This window comes from Sebastes umbrosus, chromosome 15, assembly GCF_015220745.1.
Source record: "Sebastes umbrosus isolate fSebUmb1 chromosome 15, fSebUmb1.pri, whole genome shotgun sequence".
Lineage (NCBI taxonomy): Eukaryota > Metazoa > Chordata > Actinopteri > Perciformes > Sebastidae > Sebastes > Sebastes umbrosus.
In genome coordinates, this window is record NC_051283.1 from 1,979,142 (window position 1) to 2,000,446 (window position 21,305).

Genomic DNA, 21,305 nt, shown 5'->3' on the forward strand with positions numbered 1-21,305 from the left:
CCGATAACCGACCCTCGTTAACCGATTATTAACCGTTAACCGACAAGATTTGTGCCTCGCATGCAGCGGTGTACCAGCTGCAGGAGCACAACAGATATTGGTTGACGGGAGTCTCCAGTTCAGCGTCCGGGAGCGTTAACTTAGCAGCTACGATGCTGCGTGTAGTGTCGCGGACATGCAGCCACTTTCCCAGTAAAAGTCTCCACCGCACATTTAGTTTAGTTTAGCAGGTTGTCAGCTGTGTGTCTGCCCGGCGTAACTTTAGCGAGTGTTCAACAAACAGTGTGTATTTGTGCTACGTTAGCAGCTCTAGCATTGCCGGAGGCTTCGTGTTCGCCGCCGCACACGTAGTCTGAGTAACTTTAGTGAGTTTCCAACAGACCGTGTGTGTGTGTTGGCGGTGAGTGTGAGGTTGTTGGTGGTGTTCTAGTTGTGAACGTAGGTGTAGCAGTGTGTGGACAGTTTTATTTTGTCGTGTGAAATAATGCTACGAAACTACAACTCCTCCACTCCACTTGAGCCAGCCAGAGACCAGAGCCGACTTCCTGTATCCTGCAACTCCGGCTCCGCCTCTTAAAGTGGGCTGTTAAGGTGGACCAGCTTTTCTCCTTAAAGAGACGAGCCGCTCCTCTGAGCCGCTCAGCTTTTGAGTTAATTATTAACATTTCTTTTAACCGTTTTAACCGATAGCGTTAATCGGTTAAAATGCTTAATGTCGGTTAACGGTTAAACGGTTAATTATGGACATCCCTACGGCGCACACACACACACACACACACACACACAAACACACGCACGCACGCACACACACACACACACACACACACACACACACACACACTATATGGTAAATAGAGATACTAAAGACAGGACACCCCTGATGGTTTGGGCGTGCTCATATCAGCGCATACACACACACACACACACACACACACACACACACACACACACACACACACAGCAGTAATTAGAGACACTTGGTGCCCTGAACCACAGCAGCTGCTCAGCACAAACACCACTAATTGCAGCCCTGTCTGGTATTTTTAGAGTCGCTCCCTCCACAGCAGTATTTTCATCTCGCTTCGGACCGTTTGCTTTTTTTTTTTCCGGTGTGTGTCAGTGGGGCCTTTAATTCTAACCAGCTGTGTCTTCCCATTACACATGCGTAGGAACACACACCCATGCGTGTTTGATTCAACTTACATGAACTACACACATTGATTAGATTAGTCACAGAAATAGAAACTTAATATAGCATACTGTATCTGCAGAGGATCAGGCGACAAATGCAAAAGCTTTATGGAAAAATACTGAACATATGAGCAGGAGTGGGATGTAACTAAATACATTCACTCAAGTACTGTACTTAAATACAATTTTGAGGTACTTGTACTTTATGTATTTCCATTTTATGCTACTTTATACTTCTACTTTAGTACTTTTTACTCCACTACAGCTTTAGTTACTTTGCAGATTCAGATTATTAATACAAAATATAAATCAACTAATAAATCATGATATATAACACTAGATTAGGCAATCCAACAGTATATAAAGACATTCAAGTTAGCCCAACCTTTACCAGCTGCCACATTAAAGTGATATGCACATTAATACATCAATAATTATAACCCAGTGATATTATATATATATAAATCAGAAATAGGCCATTTTGCATAATGAATACTTTTACTTTTAGTACTTACAGTGTATTTTGATGCTAAGTCTAAAACTGTACTTTTACTTAAGCAGGAATTTGAATGCACTTTTACTTGTAACAGAGTATTTTTACACTGTAGTATTGCTACTTTTATTTAAGTCAAATATTTGCATAATCACTGCATATGAGTAAGAAAACTTCAATATGATGAATGACTATAATACTTTGTGTTGCATATAAGTTATATGCAAATACACAATTATGCTTGTAGTTATTAGATTTTATTCTGTGTGATGTGTTTAGCTACGCTTCTGTGTAGAATTGATTATTCAAAAGTTTTCACGACAAAATAAGAGCTTGACCATTTGAAAAGGAAACACTGGTGTGCGTGCGCTGTGGGTCGCTGTCAAAGGCATGAGACGCCTTTGTTTACAACATGGTGGCGGTTTGGAGGATGAAATGCTGTGTTTTTGCAGTGTTAAATAAATATATAATATAAATAAATTCAAAGGTGCATTTTTTTAGAAGAGAATTTCGAAAAAGAAACCCATCATTTGCGATGATGATGATGATGATGATGATGATGATGGCAAGCTCATTAGAGAACCCGAGCACGGAGAGGAGATGATGTTTCCCATGGTAAACTGGGTGCAGATCACCATCCAATTCCAGAGGAGCCGGAGGAAGGAAGCCATTGAGAAGAGGATGTTTAGTTTTTATGCTCTGGCAGATAGGCATCAGTTAGGCTGGAACACAAACACTCACACAGGATCTGGGTGGCGATGGTTAACAGTATTTCTTATATACTTAGGGAAGCAAATCATTATTTTCATTATCAATTAATCTGCTGTTGATTGATTGTCGAACAAACGGTCCAAATCCCAAAGATAATAAACCTCCAGTAGCCAGAATGTTTTTGGCATCATTGGGCAAAAATTCCATAATAACCTTTCAGCATATTGTAATTCAAGTGTTCGGAGAGAAAACTAGACTTCTGCTCCTCCTCATGTCTCCTCTGTTTTCAGGCTTTAGAAAATCTAGCCTGTGACAGGAGACTTTGGCCAATCACAGGTCATTTCAGAGAGAGAGCGTTCTTCCGATCAAACGGTCAAACTAGGCAGCGCTGATCAAATATGAATCAATATTCTGTTAGAGAAAGATTGCTCCGACTGGTGGGTGGTGCTTGGTATTTCCTCAACTGATCTCAACATGGCTGCCGGGTCACAAACTTTTTCATTTTACAGCTAAACCGTACACTACAAGATGTCTCTGAAAACATCTGAGGAGAGAAATAGGCATTGACGTAACATAAAATTGATTCATATTTGATCAGCGTTGCCTAGCTTGACCGTTTGGTCGAAGTTGGCGAGTGATTGACAGCCGGCTCTCATAGACGGCAGCTGGACAGCAAACTCCAGATCAGCTCTGATTGGTTGTTTTCGTCGGGTCTGTGAAATCTTGCAGATGCCATTAGGAGCACCGGAGGACACAGAGGAACATGATTTTTTCTGATTACCTGTCTCATGCTCTACTGTCAGGATATAGCGACTGTTTTATAAAAATGACTTTTGTTGCTTTAACTTTAATCTCAAATACAACAAAAAAGGGATATCCTCACATTTCAGAAGCTGGTATCAGATAATTTGGGGCTTTTTTTGCTTGAAAATGATTTAAAGATGAATCAGTAATCAAAATTGTAAATATTTTTCTGTCGATGGACTAATGGATTAATGGATTCAGCTCTATATAAATTAAGGACGCACCGATACCAGATCGGACAGCTGATCTCAACATAAACAAAAATACATGTGGATGATGGCGCAGGCTGAACGGAGAGGGAGGTCTGTGCTCTCCGAGTGCCATTCTAGTTTTAATAATAAATAACAATTCATACACTATCTATGTACTTATTTTTTAGGAAAGCAACATCCAAGTCAAACCTGATGTTGCCTTACACATGAAAGAATGATCCCAGTCACTTCTCCACAGTGAGGCATACAGCTTGTTAATTAAACGCTGGTATCTGATCGGTACTCGGTATCAGTCGATAACCAAAGCCCAAAGGCATTGCTATTGCTGTTGGGACTGAAAAGTTGCATGATCAGTGCATACTAGTATAAAGTATAAATTACTGAATAAACTACTTGTATAAATTACTGATTCCCTGCTTGGACGTTTTACTAATTATAGACCATGACACTAAAATTCACTGAATATAGACAATTAAATTAAATATACAGAATCAATTACTCCCTCTTGATAGGCACTATTATGAGATGTTTAAATGTTTGAGACCCATTATGTTGTTATGTTTTTTTCCTTTAGTACTGTTCCTGAAAGAACTTGTATCTTCTCATTTGACTTGTGATTTTTTCATCAATCCCTGGCCTTTATCAATCATCGTACCCGAGATCTCCTCAGTGCTGGAAGGGTTCAGTGACGCCCAGCCCAGTTGGCCTACAGCAGCAGTGGAGCGAGGCTGCTGGATTTAGGAATGCTGGGTTGAAATGGAAACCTACCAATAAAGTTCAGCCATCCTGACATTGGTTTTAATCCTCTCATTGGGGGTGAATGTTTATGGAAATTTGCAGAGCGGAGAAACTAAAATAGTAGCACCGACATGTCACTGTCAGTGTCATCAAGTTCACACATCCTCTCAGAGTTTACGGCCAAACCGTCAAGTCAAAAACTGCTCAGTCATCCAACACTGATGATGAAAAATGTTCTCTACTTAAAGTTAAAGGAACAGTTTCCACATTTTGAGGAAATACATTCATCCACTTACCGAGAATTTGATGAGAAGATTGATAACACTCAGTTAAATATAAAGCCACCGCCAGCAGCCGCTTAGCTTAGCATAGCATAAAGACTGGAAACAGGGGGAACAGGTAGCCTGGTTCTGTATAATGGTAACAAAACATGCTCACCAGCTAAAGAGCACTAATTAACATGTTGTATTTGCTTTGTTTTATCTGTACAACAAAAGAAATGAGAAAACGACAATGCGTGATTTTTTTCTCTACAGATAGTCACTACATATAGTATAGTATAACCCGCCTTAACGTGTTATTTTTGCACAGATTTTTGTACATATTAAACCAAAGAGATATAACATGTTAATTAGTGATCTTTTGTTGTGCGGATAGGCTGATTTTGTTACCTTTAAACAGAGCCAGGCTAGCTGTTTCCCCCTAGTTTCCAGTCCTTATGCTAAGCTAAGCTAGCCTCCTGCTCCAGCTTCATATTAAACGTACAGATATGACAGCTGTAAAAATGTCTCATCTCAACACACGGCAAGAAAGCATATTTCTCAAAATGTTAAACTATGCCTTGAAGACATCCCTGCATACTTTTAATTTGGTGACATGACGTTACTAGTTGCTAGTTCAGCCCTTAAAGGGACTGTTTGTAACTTCTTACACGTATAAATCAATCCAGGTCGGTGTCCCATGCGCGCTCGCGTGTGGCTACGCTGTTCAGACTCAGACTCCAACACAAATTACACAGAAAGCACCAAAACCTCTTGGTTGTATCTAGTGAAGCCCGTCTGTTAAACAGTGTTGGCGCGGTCGGAGGACGCGGGGGAGACCGTAGCTTTGGTCTCCAGGACTGGAATCTCTGCTGTACTCTGCTCCTCTGCCTGCTTGCCTTCACTCACACACCGCGCTCGTTCTCGCTCTGCTCCACTCTCACGTGCCTGCGCGCACACTACACATTGCAGAAGAGTTAGTTTAGCTCTGAGAATATCTAGTGAATGTACAGTGAACGTTTGTGCAGAAATAACTGCTGGCAGCTTCTCCAGACCAACAGAGGTTTCCCATGTCTTGTGAAGTGACGGGGCTCCGCAGAGAGGAAACGTTATCATCTTTGACCAAAACTCCGGTGTCTCCTGTTCCCTCCGACCGCGGTCGAGAGGCTGAGGCAGGCAAAGCCAACACTAGGATCAGCAATTGATTCATGGAGAGACCTTTGTCTGGTCAGCTAACATTACTGCCAAGCAGCTGAAATATAGAGTGATATTGTGCTTTTAGCTGACGTGTGTCGCCTCACTGTTTTGAGCGATGCTCGTTCATGTCTATGTAGAGCGAGCACAAGCTCGAGCAACAGGACGCTGACTTTAGTTGACTTAACGGCCACAGGTGTCGCTGTTAACAAGACATTTCTGATTCTTACAAACAGTCCCTTAAAGTGTAACATTGGTATTTTTCAACCTGGACCCTATTTTCCCCATGTGTTCGTGTCTAACTGACTAATAGCAACAACAATTTCTGAAATTGGTCAAGTATTGAGGGAGAGAGCTGTTGCCGGAAGGAATAGTGGAATACATCCATGGTGGAGTGCCAGCCGGACAGAGTTTGAGTTGTGTTGGAGTACAGAAAGCTTAGCTTAGTACGTGTTATCGAAAGATTTTCAATGCCAATGGCTGAATATATATATATAGATGATTTCCACAATGTGGATGAGGTCTTTCGATTGGGACGCCCGCATTCATTAGAGCCAGAGTATACGGATATTCAGATTTCACGAGACTTCTCCTTGAGCGGGACTTGGACACAATAACAAACCAGATCAAGAGAAAGGTAAGAAAACGGATAAGCGGTTACGGATAATGAATGCATGAATGAATAATGAAAAGTAAAATATTTTAAGTTTTAAATTAGGCTATTTTATCAACTGATTGATAGTAATTGAAAAAAAGGAAAAAAGCTTTTTTATTAACTGACTGGGAGGTTAAAGGGACTGTTTGTTTAGAATCAGAAATTGCTTGTTGAGCTGCCCTCGCAGCTAGCTTCACGGCTGCCGGTTACAGTGTTCTCCCTCAATATTGGACCAATTTCAAAAATAGTTGTCCACATTAGTCACTTAGACCCAAACACAAAGAGGGTCCATGTTGGAAAATACTAAAGTTATCCTTCAACAATATATCATTTTAGAAACGCATTATAGGTTTTCTGTGTAAAATCTTAATCTGAACTACAGTTTACAGATAAATGCAGCAGAAATAAAAAGTACAATATTTCCCTGTGAAATGTAGTGGAGTAGAAGTATCTAATATGGAAGTACTCAAGTACTGTAATGTACAAGTACCTGTACAGTACTTGTACATTACAGTACTCGCATTCATCACTGTCCAGTTTTCCCTCATCCAAACCGATCCAATCACACCAGGAATGTAAACTACATCACTTCCTGTGTGCCTCATCTACCCAACGGCAGGTTACTCACCCAGGTTGACGAAGCTCATCACCGTGTCGGCCTCGCTGACCACCGTGCCCAGCGGCGGCGTGTATGTGCTGAGGGTCGGCAGGACCGCGTGCTGACCTGAGCCAACCTTTCTGCCCCTCCAAACGTTCCCCATTCCGGGTCCGGTTACAATTATTGCATTCCCTTCATCCTCCCCGTCACCGACATGGCGTGGTACAGGTCCAGCATGAGAGCGGTGCGGAGGAGGGCGGTCGTAGCGCGGGTGGGGTCTGGGTCTCCCCGGCAGACCCAGGATGGACAGGAATCTCCTTCTGCATCTCCTTCTTCTCGCGACCGCTGAGCCGCCTGAAGCTGGAGTGGACCAGGGCCTCGGCCTGCTGGCTCCACAGAGAGAGACAGAGCAGGAGCAGCAGGGGGCAGCAGGAGCAGGGTCCTGTGGTGGAGGACAGGCCGGTGGGGTTCTGGAGCTGGATCTGGTCTGGGAGACGCTGCTTGCTGCTGCTGCTGCTGCTGCGGCGGCTTTAGCTCATGTGCTGCTGTTTCATCTTGCTGCAAAGACAAGAGAAGCTGTGGGAGACGTCTGAGTCCATGGCTGTGGTTTGCTCTGGTTTTCTTCTCAAATCAAGATTTGTAATCTCGCAAATAATCTGCTTCTTCTTGACTTTATTCCGTTATCTTCCCTCCAGTGGTTTCCAGACTGACAAAACCACAGTGTTTTCTACTCGCTCCAGTTTGTCCTTCTGTCTCAGACGGATGCTGCTTTATGCCTGATGTGTTTAGAGGAGAGCTGACTGTGGATGGGACGTGTTTACCGCCTTAAAACTGCCTCTGTTTATCTCTCCTTCCCCCACCTTTTGCCTTCCTCTCTCCTCTTCTACCTTCTCTAATCTTGAAGAAAAAAAAGAAACTCCTCACCCTCTGATCACTTCTCCCTCACCTCTCAGTCGTGCAGCAGAAGAAACAGAGATAATGAGAGTGAGGCATAATTACCAGCCTTTTCAATATGTTTGAAGTACAGACAAACTAGCCCCCTGTGGAAGATCGGCCTACGCTTTGAAGGTTGTAAATTGGAGGATGGAAAGCAATGCCCCAGAGATTGGAATGAATCTGAGAGCTGTGTCATCAGCTTTGCTCCCAATCCTCCATGGCCTCACGAGAGATGGAAGTTCACACCTGCAGTGTGTCAATGTTTCAAACAGATACCTCCTGAGAGTCATGATGCTGTGGAGCAGCAACCAACTGCTGGAAGCTTTTATCCAGTCATCCTTGAGTACTTCATCATCCATTCAAGACCGCTCCCCACCCACACATCTCTGGGGTTCCAGATGTCTCTCTTAATCCAATTTATAAAAACGATAACTCCAGGAAATTGTTTCCTGATTGTAATCCTTGGGAGAGACGAGAGGTGCCTTCAAATGTGGGGCAGCTCATGTGTACACTTCCAGGAAGCATGTAAAAAGCAGAGCTGTGCAGCAGTGAGAGTGTATCCTGCGTATGAAGCTCAGAGAGCATGCTGTTTCAGAACCATGAGGAGTTTCCCTCCCAGCCTCCGCCTCTCGCCCTCATTTCAAGTCTTTAAACTTCTCTCTCCTGCTTACATCCCATCATCAACCCCTCCCAGTGGTCTCTTTGGGAGACCTCATCTCTCTCTCTCTCTCTCTCTCTCTCTCTCCCCTTACCTCCTTTTCATCTTCTTATGACTGCTTCCTTTCATAGCTAGCCTACTCACATTGAGTCTCAGGCGGCTTGGCGGGAAGTACGGCAAGTGGCCTGATGCCCCGTTTAATAGCAGCAATTCTCTACTTATACATACAACTAGCGTAACAGATTGAAAAGCCAAAGTGGATTCAATTTCTCTACAGATGTCAAACTGTGTATTGTAACACAGTTTGTGCTAAAGCAGTAACAATATCAGACAAGTCCAAAATATAAACTTAATCTATATATATATATATATATTAATTAACTATAAATAATACTGTTTGTTAAATCATTTAAATGGAGTGTAAAAGAAATATAATCTTATATTTTTCCTTTAGAAGGGCCTGTTTGTAACTTCTTACACGTATAATCATTGCGCTCGGGTGGTGGCTACGCTGTCCAGACGAGACTCCACACGAACTACACGGAAGCACCAAAACTCTTGGTTGTATCTAGTGAAGCCCGTCTGTTAAACAGTGTTGGCCGCGTTTGGAGGACGCGGTGGAGACCGTAGCTTTGGTCTCCAGGACCAGAGTCTCTGCTGTACTCTGCTCCTCTGCCTGCCTTCACTCACACACCGCGCTCGTTCTCGCTCCACTCTCACGTGCATGCGCGCACACTCCACACTGCAGAAGAGTTAGTTTAGCTCTGAGAATATCTAGTGAATGTACAGTGGACGTTTGTGCTGCTGCAGCTCATCCAGACCAACAGAGGTTTCCCGTGTCTTGTGAAGTGACGGGGCTCCGCAGAGAGAAATGTTATCGTCTCCGACCAAAACTCCGGTGTCTCCCCTTTTCCCTCCGGCCGCGGTCGGGAGGCTGAGGCAGGAAAAGCCAACACTAGGATCAGCACTGATTCATGGAGAGACCTTCGTCTGGTCAGCTAACATTACTGCCAAGCAGCTGAAATATAGAGGGATATTGTGCTTTTAGCTGACGTGTGTCGCCTCACTGTTTTGAGCGATGCTCGTTCATGTCTATGTAGAAGCGAGCACAAGAGAGAGCACAGGACGCTGACTTATCGTTGACTTAACAACTTGACAGTTTTTTTCCTGATGCTTAAATAAGAGCGCAGCGGTGGCCCGGTGCTGTCAGGAAGATCTTGCAACAGGTGTTGCTGTTAACAAGACATTTCTGATTCTTACAACAGTCCCCTTAACCTCCAGTCAGTTAATAAAAAGCGTTTTCCTTTTTTTCAATTTACTACCAATCAGTTGATAAAATAGGCCTAAATTTAAACTTATATATTTTACTTTTCATTATTAATTCATGCATTCATTATCTGTAACCGCTTATTCTATTCGGGGGGGGGGAACCGTGGACAGGTCGCCAGACTATCACAGGGCTGACACAGAGACAGAGTCAACAATGAATCTAACCTGCATGTCTTTGGGACTGTCCGGAGGGGAGCCAGAGAACCCGGAGAGAACCCACGCTAACACGGGGGAGAACATGCTACCTCCACACAGAAGGGCACCACAAGCGACCCTCTAGGCTGTGAGGCGACAGTGCTTACCACTGCACCACCGTGCAAGCCCTACTTTTCATAAGCTCATTTTATTTTTCAATTCCTTAGTTTTCCTAGTTTTTGGGATCTTAGTACACTTAATAGAGGGCTCCAGGGATGACGTATTTTTGTTGGCCAGCCAAGAAGTTAGCATCGACCGTGGTTCCCTCAACAAAAAGCCAATGAGATTGTTCCATTTGGTTTTGGATTATTGCAGAAAATCAGCTTTGTTGCAATACACACGTTGATACTGATACGTTTGTTCAGCAAGATAATCTCCACTAATGAACACCACTTCTATGATTTTTGAAGTGTGAATTCAATCACCAGAAGTAAAAAGCTAACGTTAGGCTATAAACAAACTACACCACGGTCACTGAACGTGAGTATCGAGTCGGCATTTAGTAGTCTCATTCAGCCACTTGTTTAGCAACACCGGCCTTTTTTTTAAGACACGTAAAGGCTTCAAAATTTACGAGTTGGGTATTATTGATGTATTTGTATGTGGTAGAACAAACGTTAAAACTCTTCAGCTTGTGTTAACTACAGACCTGATTTCAGCATCTAACTAAAAACCCATTGACTTCCAGACGAGGGAACTGTGCTAACATGCTAAGTCATTTCAGGGTTTTAGGGCTCATTCCTGCACCACTCTATACTGAGAGCACTGTGTGGCTAGCTACTTTAGCTTAGCTGAAAGCTAGCACTCCTCAGCTGCGCTAAAGCTAACATGCTTCATGAAAATAAACCAAATATAGCTAGCTAAGCTAAGACCACTTAGAAATTATTTTTTTACATTGTGCGCAAAAATAAAAATAAAATAATGACTCTACAAAATGTTAAAGTTGACACCATGAAGTCAAACTTATTTCCAAACAGACACATGAAGATTGTGATCATATTCTGACCATATTAGCATAGTGTCTGCCAAGTTTCTAATTAGCATTTACTTGCTAACTTTTTCAGCGTAAGCTTGCCAGCTAAACGCTCAATTTCCATTTGAGTTCTTTATTGAATGAAGTTCTATTGTAGCTGCAGGCCTATTGTCGGATAACCTTTTACTACCTTGTGTCAGTCCGTTTCAAGTACATTACTCAAGTAGTAGCTACTGTAGGCTACTATTCTGAGGAAGGCTACTTACTTTACTTCGGTATTCCTATTTTATGCTACTTTATATTTATACTCCAATATATAGCTATTAGAGGGGAAATATACTTTATTTCTTTATTAAAGTGCATTTATAATTTTTATATAGAATGTTTTACTTCACTCCATTTATTAACTAGTAGGTCTAACTTTGCAGATCAGATTAATACAAAATATAATTAACAAATTAATTACAGACCTAATGTATTAATGTTGATTGACGCAGCGGCAGTACATAGGCCTATCTCTTACCAGCTGCAACATTAAAGTGGACATATAAATGCATCCGTAATTGTAATTCAACTAATATATATGATTCTGAAATGGGCCATTCTGCATAATTAATACCTTTACTCATGATATTTTAAGTAGTTTTAATTCTAATACACTTTACTCAAGTAAAGTTTTGAATGCAGAACTTTTACTTGTAACAAAGTATTTCTACACTGTAGTATTACTACTTTACTTGAGTAAAGATCTGATCTCTTCTTCCACCCTGGTTAAAGTTCTACAAATCTCAAACTCGTGCCGAAAACAAAATGCAATACAGCAAATTAGAACCGCCAAAGTAAGTCCTGCCCCAAGCTGCCATTAAACACTCGGGGCAACCTTTGAACACTTCTACTATGAAGTGGCAGGTCTTGTGCTCCACCGTGTAACATCATTTCCTGTTGAGCCGTTCATTAGTTTACCGAGCTTGCTCTACAGCGAGTCTAACGCACACTCTCTAACGTGTGTTTAAAGCAAAAGGCCTTGGAGGAGGGAAGAAATGACTCAAATATAGTAGTGAGGTTCAGCCCTGTGCCAGCCCGTGTTTGTGTACTCTGTTCTTCAAAGCGGCCTGGTACTTGTGGTTACTTTGAAAGGCATGAATAACACTGACCAAACCAAACTGACCGCGGTTCATTTTGTCCTGGCCGAAAGGGCGAGTCCCAAATGCCAGGAATTAACGCTCTGCCCATTTTTGTTTTTCTTTCCTCTGCACGTCTGCAACTTCAGGAGGTTTCGTCTGATAATGGCGAGTGGAGTGAGAGAAGATGAAGAGGAGGAGGTGAAAGAACAGAGAGGGAGTGAGTTAATGAGGAGTGAATGGAAGGGGAGCGGAGTGCCTTTGAAACCATATAAACCCAACTGAAAATGAAAAATGACATTCCTGAGTGGTGGAACAGAGCGAGGACTGTCATCAGAGAGGGAAGTCTGGGATGACGGATGGACTGCAGGGAGGACGGGCGTAGATAGATTGAGAGTGGACAGAAAATGAGTGTGTACACACAGCTGCAGAGGGTGGACTCGGACCTCATCATCTCCGGTGGAACCACCAAATAAACAGGACAAGGTTATTTTCAAATACTCCCTGTCTCACACAGACACTTAAACTGGGACAGTGAGACAGAGCTGGAGGGGAAATAGACGTTCAAATGATTAAAATGACTTTCAACCATCACCACCACCACCACCATTACATCTCCCCCGTGTTTAAGTGAAGATCCGACGGGATGTGCTCTTATCTGGTACAGGATAATTACCTAGAAATGTCCGGCCACTTCCTCTGAGTCTGTGGTCTGCTGTCAGGCATGAGGGACTGCAGGCTGTAAACAAAATTACATCCATTTAGCTCGTTCCCATCTTTACAAATGATTTTTTTTTTAACATTTTATTTATTCAGGGGGAGCTCAGGAACGCCCTGATCACACAGTTTCACACAGTTAAGCCTGGCACACACAGGGAACGTCAGGAGCGCGTGGCGGCTGCGTTACCTGTCGTTTTTTATTTTGGCTTCCGTGTTAACAGGTTAGAGCAGCCACACTCATCTAGAGAATAGAGGCGCGCGCGTCTCACAGCAACAACAGACAGTGAAGGTGATCTATTGACTGTATATTAACATCATATCAGCAAGATTACTACAGTTTCGATGTTAATCTGCAGAATACAGTATGTTACGGAGATGAAAAAAAGTAAAGACTTATTTTTAAATCTACACTTCCTGCTTTCATTTAAAAATAAAAGCCCTCAAGCATTTTTTCTATGGAAAGAATTACTTCATTTGTTAACGCGAGGCTTTTATTCTGAAATATGAGCAGTCAGTGCTGTGGAACATGCAGGGACTTGGAGAGCTCCATGAATTGATAAAGTATGGGGTTTAAATCAACACTTCCTGCTTTCATTTCGAAATAAAAGCCCTCAAGCGTTTTTTCTGTGGACAGAATTCCTTCATTTGTTAACACAAGGCTTTTATTCTGAAATATGTGCCAGACAGTGTTGTAGAACATGCAGTGACTTGGAGAGGTCCATGAATGAATATAGTACGGAGTTTTAATTGTGGATTATTACTATTATTTACAAATTACCACACGTTTCTTAACTTTCTCGGTCTAAAATAAATATAAATAATAATGAAATGAAATGGCTATTAAATGGCAAACTCTATGTAGAAAGAAAGGGCTGACCTTTATCCACCGCTGCCCAATGATGAACATAAGCACATGACACATAAGCCCTACATAAAGACAAAGTCCTATGTAAGAATGATGTAGATACAACACTAAAAATTACAATACAACTAATTAAAATCATAAAAAATTGAATCATGCATAAATATATACGTAAAGATAATTAACAAGTGATGTCAGCAGTGATGCATGCACACAAACGTACACTTACAAAAAAACATATCACGCTGAAAATAGTTTTCACTCCAAGACATAAAACATGTCTAAAGAATGTATATGAACAATGTAAAAAAAACTGAACTACACACATTTTTAAAGATGTTACATCTACCTCTACTAACACCAGCACTACTATTTAAAAAGCCAAATTGTGCTGCAAATCAAACAGACTTTTTTTAATATATTCTAATAATGAAGAAATCCTTTAGACATAAATGACCAAACAATACTTGGCCCACATTCTCTCTTCTTAGCTATCAGACAATGATTTTGTCAGTTAATCAATTAGTCATTTAGTTTATAAATTGTCCAAAAATTGGGAGAATCACAAGTTCCCAGAGCTCAAGTTGATGTATTCAAATAGCTTGTTTTTGTCTGATTAAATTGAAAAACAAAAAAAAAAAATTCAACTTATCATCATAGCTGATGAATAAAATCAACATGTTAACATCTGAGAAGTTTTGGGAACTTTAACTTGAATTACTTAAACAATTAATAAATTATCAAAATATAATTTATGTTATTTTCTGTCAATTGACTGATCGATTATTCAACTAATCATTTCAGCTCTAATCTGACCCACAATTACATACAGCATACATACGTTCACACACTATTCATATTCACACAGATCCATAAATAATAATACAAAAAAATCAAAAACAAGAGTTTTACTGCAAGCATATTTTTAATACAAAAACAGAACAAAAAATTGTTTATAATTTTAGTTTTTTGTTTTACTTTTACACCACTGACTCCTAGTAACACCCCCCCTCCTTGTTCTCATCATCACACTGAGAGTAACACAGCATCAAAAGGTGGAGGACTCGTCTCCTGCGCCACGAATCCCCCCTCCCTCAGAGAGACAATAAATAAATAAAAATCACCTTAAGATGTCTTCTTTCTTACTGTAATTTCATTCGTTTTTCATAAACTTCATCTCTTACACTGAGATAACACAGAGACAACTCGGCCCCGTCAATGACGGGCATTTGAAAAAAAGCCTAGAGGAGGAGACGCTGGGGAGGGACATGAGGGAGGAAACCTGCTCTCATTGGTCCGCTCCGCCCAGGTCTCCTGTCATTCATATTTGTAGTTCTCTCTACACATGAAGGGCAAACCCCTTTGGTCATGGTCTGGGAATTGTAGTCATTAGCAAAAAAAAACAAACAAACAAACAAGGCTGCCACCAGAATCAGCGACCTAGTGAGTAATGTAATGTTACAATGAAGTAGAAACACACAAATAATGTCAAAGAGCGGAGCGGACATCTTTCCTTGGTACAAAAAAACACAATTTCTTTAACCATAATATTAAATCACTCTCCGCGAAAGGTGATATGACATGAAACTGAAAAATAAATAGATTTTTCTTTCAAGCTAAATAACAAAAGTACAACTGGATTATAAATTAACCAGAAAGCAACGAGAAGAAAAACAAAAAATGACATTCGCAAATTAAAATTTTTGCATACAGTGACTCAAGTCAATGACCTCTATTGTTTCCTGTAACAATGACACACGTCATACACACCACCATCTGTGTGTGTGTGTGAGAGTGTGTGTGTGTGCTGCTGGGTTGCTAAGGGCAACGCAGCTTCGACATTAAGGTGGAACTGCAGAGGAAGAGACAATTAGTGCATGCTGGTTGTCGAACATCGGGTTAGGTTACACATGTTGTATATTGTCAGTATGTGCTGTTAGTTGAGTGTGTCACCATAAAAATAGTCCTTTCTATTGCCGGTTTGTGATTTTTGTGTGTTGGATTGTTACGCCGGCATGTGACAAAACCACACCGCCCTTTGCTGAAATGCACACACAAGGCTGATCTTAACGTTCCAGCGGTCGGGAGGAGTCTGCTCTGCGGTGTTTGAGTGTGTGAGTGTTTGCCCTCAGCTGCAGCAGCACCACCACCACCACCACCGTCACCACCACCGACCCTCCGAGTCGGAGGTTAGCCGGTGCATGTGTATGTGTGTGTGCGTGTCGGACAGCGTTTCCCGCCTCCTCACACACACGTGGTGTCTGCTTCTTGCAGATCTGCTGAGGTGACCGTTTTTCTCGCCAACCAAGCGACATGGCAGTCGTTGCATATTTTCTTTTTAAACTCATCATTGAGGCATCTGGACCCACAAGCCAAAATAATGACCCACAATTCTTTCTTTTTCTTCTTCTTTTTTTTCCCTGAATGTCATTTGGGCTTTTTTTTTTGTTTTCGTAGCCGTGGTGGTGGTGGTGGTGGTGGTGGTGTGTTCCACTCCCTACCCCGCCTCTGTGTTCAGATGTGTGTGTCGGTGTGGTATAAAGCAGTAGCTCTGTCTGATCGGGACAGAAGAGTAGAAGTAAGGCAGCATCACGTCACGTCAGTTGGTGTTTGGTTCCACGCTGGTGGGGAACTTTTGAAAGACAAAGCAGGAGACTGGAAGGCAAAATGGGGTCGCTTCTTAAAGGGGAAAAGTCGGCATCGACCCCACAGATTCTGGCCTGGTACTGCCAGACCAGAACTCTACTCCTGTTGTGCACGTCTTCAGTTTGTTTATGGGACCGGGGGGGAAGAGTGAGAAGGAGATTCACTCATCTTATCTCCTTCTTTCCCCTGGAAAATGTCAGTCATAGTGCACAAACTCTACACAAGCCCTACGGATGGACTTCAGACTGAAGAGTTGGTGCACTCCGATGTTAGCAGTCCACCCTCTGTGAACCGGAGGAGTAATGGTTCAGCTCCAGTTTCTCTGTGGCTGGACTTATTTCTTCGTAGACCCCAGGGTCTTTGGGCTGGGGGTCTTTTTGGAGATGGTGGGAATCTTGGAGGGTTTGGCCCCGCTACCGGGTCGTCGTGGGGTGTCCGAGGCGTCCGAGCAGACGGAGCGATTGTCCTGTAGCTCTGACCCGTCTGAGGCGTCGCTGCCGCGGCGGCTGCTGGCTCTGCTGCCCGCCCGGCTGCCGGCTCGGCTAGTCGGCCCGCTGGCTGTGGACGCCCCTCGCTTCGGATCTAGTAGGAAGACAGAACAAAAAGAGTTTAAAAGTATGTCTTGGTTTTGTCAAAGCAGAGCATTCATTTCTAATGAAAGACATATGGTTTTAAAGTTATTGCATCATTTTTTAGCCACGCTAGCGGCAGGGCTTTATGGGTGGTAATGTTGATCCATCACGTTGGTCCACACTGAAATATCTCCACAAATTTCAGATGAGATTTTGAATAGGCATTCATGGTCCCCAGAGGATGAATCCTATCCTTGATTTTGGTGAACCCCTGAGGCTATCTCACACAACCAGATATCTCAACATCTACTCGATAGAGTAGTACATTTTGTACAGACACCATGAGGTTCATATTTGTCGTTTTAAGTAAAATGTCTCGACAACTGTTGGATGGATTGCCATGAAATTTGAGTTGTTAGATGATTCTACAGTAGCACAATCATCTGGTCAAAATTAGAATTTGTTCAGTACATTGTTTTATGATCAAATACCTGCAAAACAAGTGGCATTCCCATCAACCTCAGAGGTACTTTGTGTTTAGCGCTAATTAACAAATGTTAGCATGCTAATGCACTAATCTAAGATGGTGAATATGGTAAACATTATACCTAAAACATCCACATAAGCACGCGGACTAAGCATTAAGTACAGCCTCACAGAGCTGCTAACATGACTGTAGACTCTTAAGCCTCGGACACACCAGGAACGTCAGGAGCGCGTGGCAGCTGCGTGACGTGGTGAGTGATTCACGTGTCGGGCGTTCACACCAGCTGCATTTCAGCTGCGTTTCTGCTGCTGCTGTCAGCCCTTTCTTTCTACATAGAGTTTGCCTTTTAATGGCCATTTCATTTCATTTCATTATAAATATCATTTATATTTATTTTGGACAGAGAAAGGTTAAGAAACGTGTGGTAATTGTAAATAATAGTAATAATCCACAATTAAAACTCCATACTATATTCATTCATGGAGCTCTCCAAGTCACTGCATGTTCTAGAACACTGTCCGGCACATATTTCAGAATAAAAGCCTTGTGTTAACAAATGAAGGAATTCTGTCCACAGAAAAAAACGCTTCAGGGCTTTTATTTTGAAATGAAAGCAGGAAGTGTTGATTTAAAAATAAGTCTTTACTTTTTTTCATCTCCGTAACATATTCTACAGATAGACATTGAAACTGTAGTAATGTAGCTGATATGATGTTAATATACAGTCAATAGATCACCTTCACTGTCTGTTGTTGCTGTGAGACGCGCAGCACGTGTCAAAAATAGGCGAGACCTCTATTCTCTAGAAGAGACGCAGCTGAGATGCACGTTTGATTTGTGTCTCACGCGGGCATTGTGGCTGCTCTAACCTGTTAACACGGACGCCGAAATAAAAAACAACAGGTAACGCAGCCGCCACGCACTCCTGAGCCACCCTCATAGAAGTGCTTTAAAGGATGCCCCACATGTTCTCAACAGGTCATTTCCAGCGCCACACGCTCCAAGCAGAAAATTCACTCTAACTGTTGCGTGCAGTTTCCAACTTTCACGGGAATGCACGACAGCGGGTTCTCGGACGTGCGCGTTCCCCAGACGTGCCCGCGAGGGCGAGGGCCCGTTCATCGCTGCTTGCAGCTTTAATTTTGTTTAATTTTATGGAGAATTAGCTCATAAAGTAAACATTTTTAATTTCCACCGACGTTCAGTGAACATAAAATGAGTCGACAGTGTGACCGTCGTCTCACCAGTTCGCGATGGTTTGCTGGAGTGCGTCGTTCCTCCGTTCTCTCCGGTTAGCGAGCCTCGGCTCGAGTGGAACGTCGGCCTCTTTAGTTTGGACCCGGACGTCGCCCCCTGCAGGAGAACACAGGAAAACATCAGCTGTGGAGAACTTGACTCTGGAGGTCACATGACTGATGTGCATCACATTAGACACGGACTCTACAAACACTACATCATCATATTACTCCAAAACAATCAAACAGCACGTCACAAACACATGGACACAACAAGTATCTAACAACAAATAAAAACTATACAAACAAAGACTTACTAACGTCTACAAATGATGAATATCACTGGGTTTGTGTTATTCATTTTCTATATGAAAGAGGAGTAAATCATTGAACTCGGGCCGCAGATACTGATTATTTTTATTATTGATTAATCTGCTGATTGTTTTCTCGATTAATCATTTATTATATAAAATAGTGAAAAATGCTTGTTACAGTTTCCTAAAGTTTCTCAGGGTGACATCATCATTTTGTTTGCTTTAAACTAGGGCTGTCTCATATGATACTAGAAAACTTACGAATCCATCGGTACCAACCATGTCATACTGGCTTGTCGGGAATGAGGCTAAATAATGCTCCAAACTTACACTAAATTTTGTGAGGAAAAACTGTCATGGCCATTTTCAAAGGGCTCCCTTGACCTCTGACCTCCAGATCAGTGAATGTAAATGGGTTTTATGGGTACCCACGAGTCTCCCCTTTACAGACATGCCCACTTTATGATAATCACATGCAGTTTGGGGCAAGTCATAGTCAAGTCAGCACACTGACACACTGACAGCTGTTGTTGCCTGTTGGGCTGCAGTTTGCCTTGTTATGATTGGAGCATATTTTGTATGCTAAATGCAGTACCTGTGAGGGTTTCTGGACAATATCTATCATTGTTTTGTGTTGTTAATTGATATACAATAATAAATATATACCCACATTTGCATAAAGCAGCATATTTGTCCACTCCCATGTTGATAAGAGTATTAAATACTTGACAAATCTCCCTTTAAGGTACATTTTGAACAGATAAAAAATATGCGATTAATCGTGATTAAATATTTATTACAGCCCTACTTTAAACACAAACATATTCAGACATACTCTGACATAAGACAAAGACGAGCAGCAAATCAATTGAGAAGTGATAATTCTCTGTAGGTTCATAACCACTTTCACATTGTAATTTGATACAGCGTTATTATAAAAAATATTAATTATAGCTGTTTTAAAAGATGAATTGTTTATAAAAATAAAATTGTTGGCAAATGATTTTTTTGCCATTCAACTAATCAATTCAACCACTAATTGTTTCAACTCTACATTTAACAGGTGATAAGACCGGGCGACAAAAGTCAAATTTTTCACATTTTGTTTCTTAACTGATCATTATATTAGTGTTTAAACTGCTTTTCTTCACATTAAACTTCACCAATAATGTCATTAATACTCCCTTTGATATAATGTCCTTGTACATTTAAAACCTTCCATCTTCAAAGTGTCATCTTTCAGGTTTTTGCTCGACCACATCATGTTTATTCTCAAAGATCAGAACATTTTAAGGAGAAGACTTTAATTCAAACATGAAAACCACTGGAACTGCAGGTTCAAAGTTTTCACATCACAGCAGCACATGGTGGTGTGGGAGCACCCGGGGGGCGTGCGTTAGTGCATTAGCGCGTTCAGTGGGGTGGGGTTGGGTGGGACAGGGAGGTGGGTGGGTGGGTGGGTGGGTGGGGTGAGTGTGTTACCTCATGCCCAGGAGTGGTGTGGCTGTGACCGAGGTGATCTGGGCAGCAGTGGCACTTGGTTGGCGTTGGAGTTTTACTGTGTGTCAGCCAGGGCTTGGCATAGTCACGCGAGTGAGTATGAGAGGACTGAAGGGAGGAAGGGAAGGGAGCAAGGAAGGACGGAAGGAAGGAAGGGTGGAGGAGAAGGAGAGCAAAGCAGCGAAAGAGAGAAGCGAATGAAGGAGGGAGGGAGTTTTGGAGGGAAGGGAAGGAGCGGTTGGATAGCGAGGAAGTGCAGCGCAGTGTATTTTTGTGTAAGAGCAGATGATTTGATTTTCAATATTTTTTTTTTACCAAAGAACCCAACAATGCAGGGAGGACATTTTTGAAGGCAGGTTGGTAGGAATGACAGGAATGAGGGGAGAAGGCAAAAAGATGGAAGACAAAACAAAGAAACAAGAACAAAAAAATAAAATTTCACAGTTAAGGATGTGGTGATTTTTGACAACAACAACAACAACAACAACAACAACAACAACAACAACAACAACAGGAGGATGACAACAACTGAACAATGAGTAACATAAACCCATAAAAACACACATACACACAGTCGATCTCGCTCTCATACACAAAGTGAACACTGACAGTAAACACACTGACAGTAGTGCTTTTACACAGTAATCAGAGGACAAACAATGCTGACAAATGAAAAACATCACTAACATCAGATGACAACAACACTAATGACTACACATAGTCTGGTTGCCTGGTAACAACGAGTTAGGAGTGTTTGCCCTGATAATGACCAAGTTTCTATTTGACATTTAAAGGGACTGTTTGTAACTTCTTACACGTTTACATGCCTCCGCTGTGGCAAAAAAAAAGCTGGTGTTCATACACAGCCCTGGCTCTGTAAATGGATAAACGAATGTCATTT

The 21,305-nt window shown here is 42.0% G+C and overlaps 2 protein-coding genes and 1 long non-coding RNA gene across 3 annotated transcripts in view; 1 reads left to right on the forward strand and 2 right to left on the reverse strand.

The window, feature by feature from the left end:
- The window catches only part of bmp8a (bone morphogenetic protein 8a), a 20,919-nt gene extending 12,519 nt beyond the window's left edge, over positions 1-8,400 (reverse strand). Inside the window, 7 exon segments of the mRNA XM_037795057.1 lie at positions 6,887-7,066; positions 7,069-7,095; positions 7,098-7,124; positions 7,127-7,166; positions 7,168-7,281; positions 7,283-7,326; positions 7,362-8,400. Of these exon segments, the coding sequence (XP_037650985.1) occupies positions 6,887-7,066; positions 7,069-7,095; positions 7,098-7,124; positions 7,127-7,166; positions 7,168-7,281; positions 7,283-7,326; positions 7,362-7,455 (526 nt within the window). The 5' untranslated portion in view covers positions 7,456-8,400.
- Positions 8,401-9,895: 1,495 nt separating this feature from the next.
- LOC119503583 lies at positions 9,896-12,665 on the forward strand. Its single transcript, XR_005210345.1, has 2 exons — positions 9,896-10,454; positions 12,218-12,665. It is a non-coding gene; the product is annotated as an uncharacterized LOC119503583 (long non-coding RNA).
- A 1,891-nt stretch (positions 12,666-14,556) lies between these two features.
- macf1a (microtubule actin crosslinking factor 1a) overlaps positions 14,557-21,305 on the reverse strand; it is a 177,229-nt gene continuing 170,480 nt past the window's right edge. The window contains 3 exon segments of the mRNA XM_037794207.1: positions 14,557-16,878; positions 18,600-18,708; positions 20,387-20,512. Of these exon segments, the coding sequence (XP_037650135.1) occupies positions 16,631-16,878; positions 18,600-18,708; positions 20,387-20,512 (483 nt within the window). The 3' untranslated portion in view covers positions 14,557-16,630.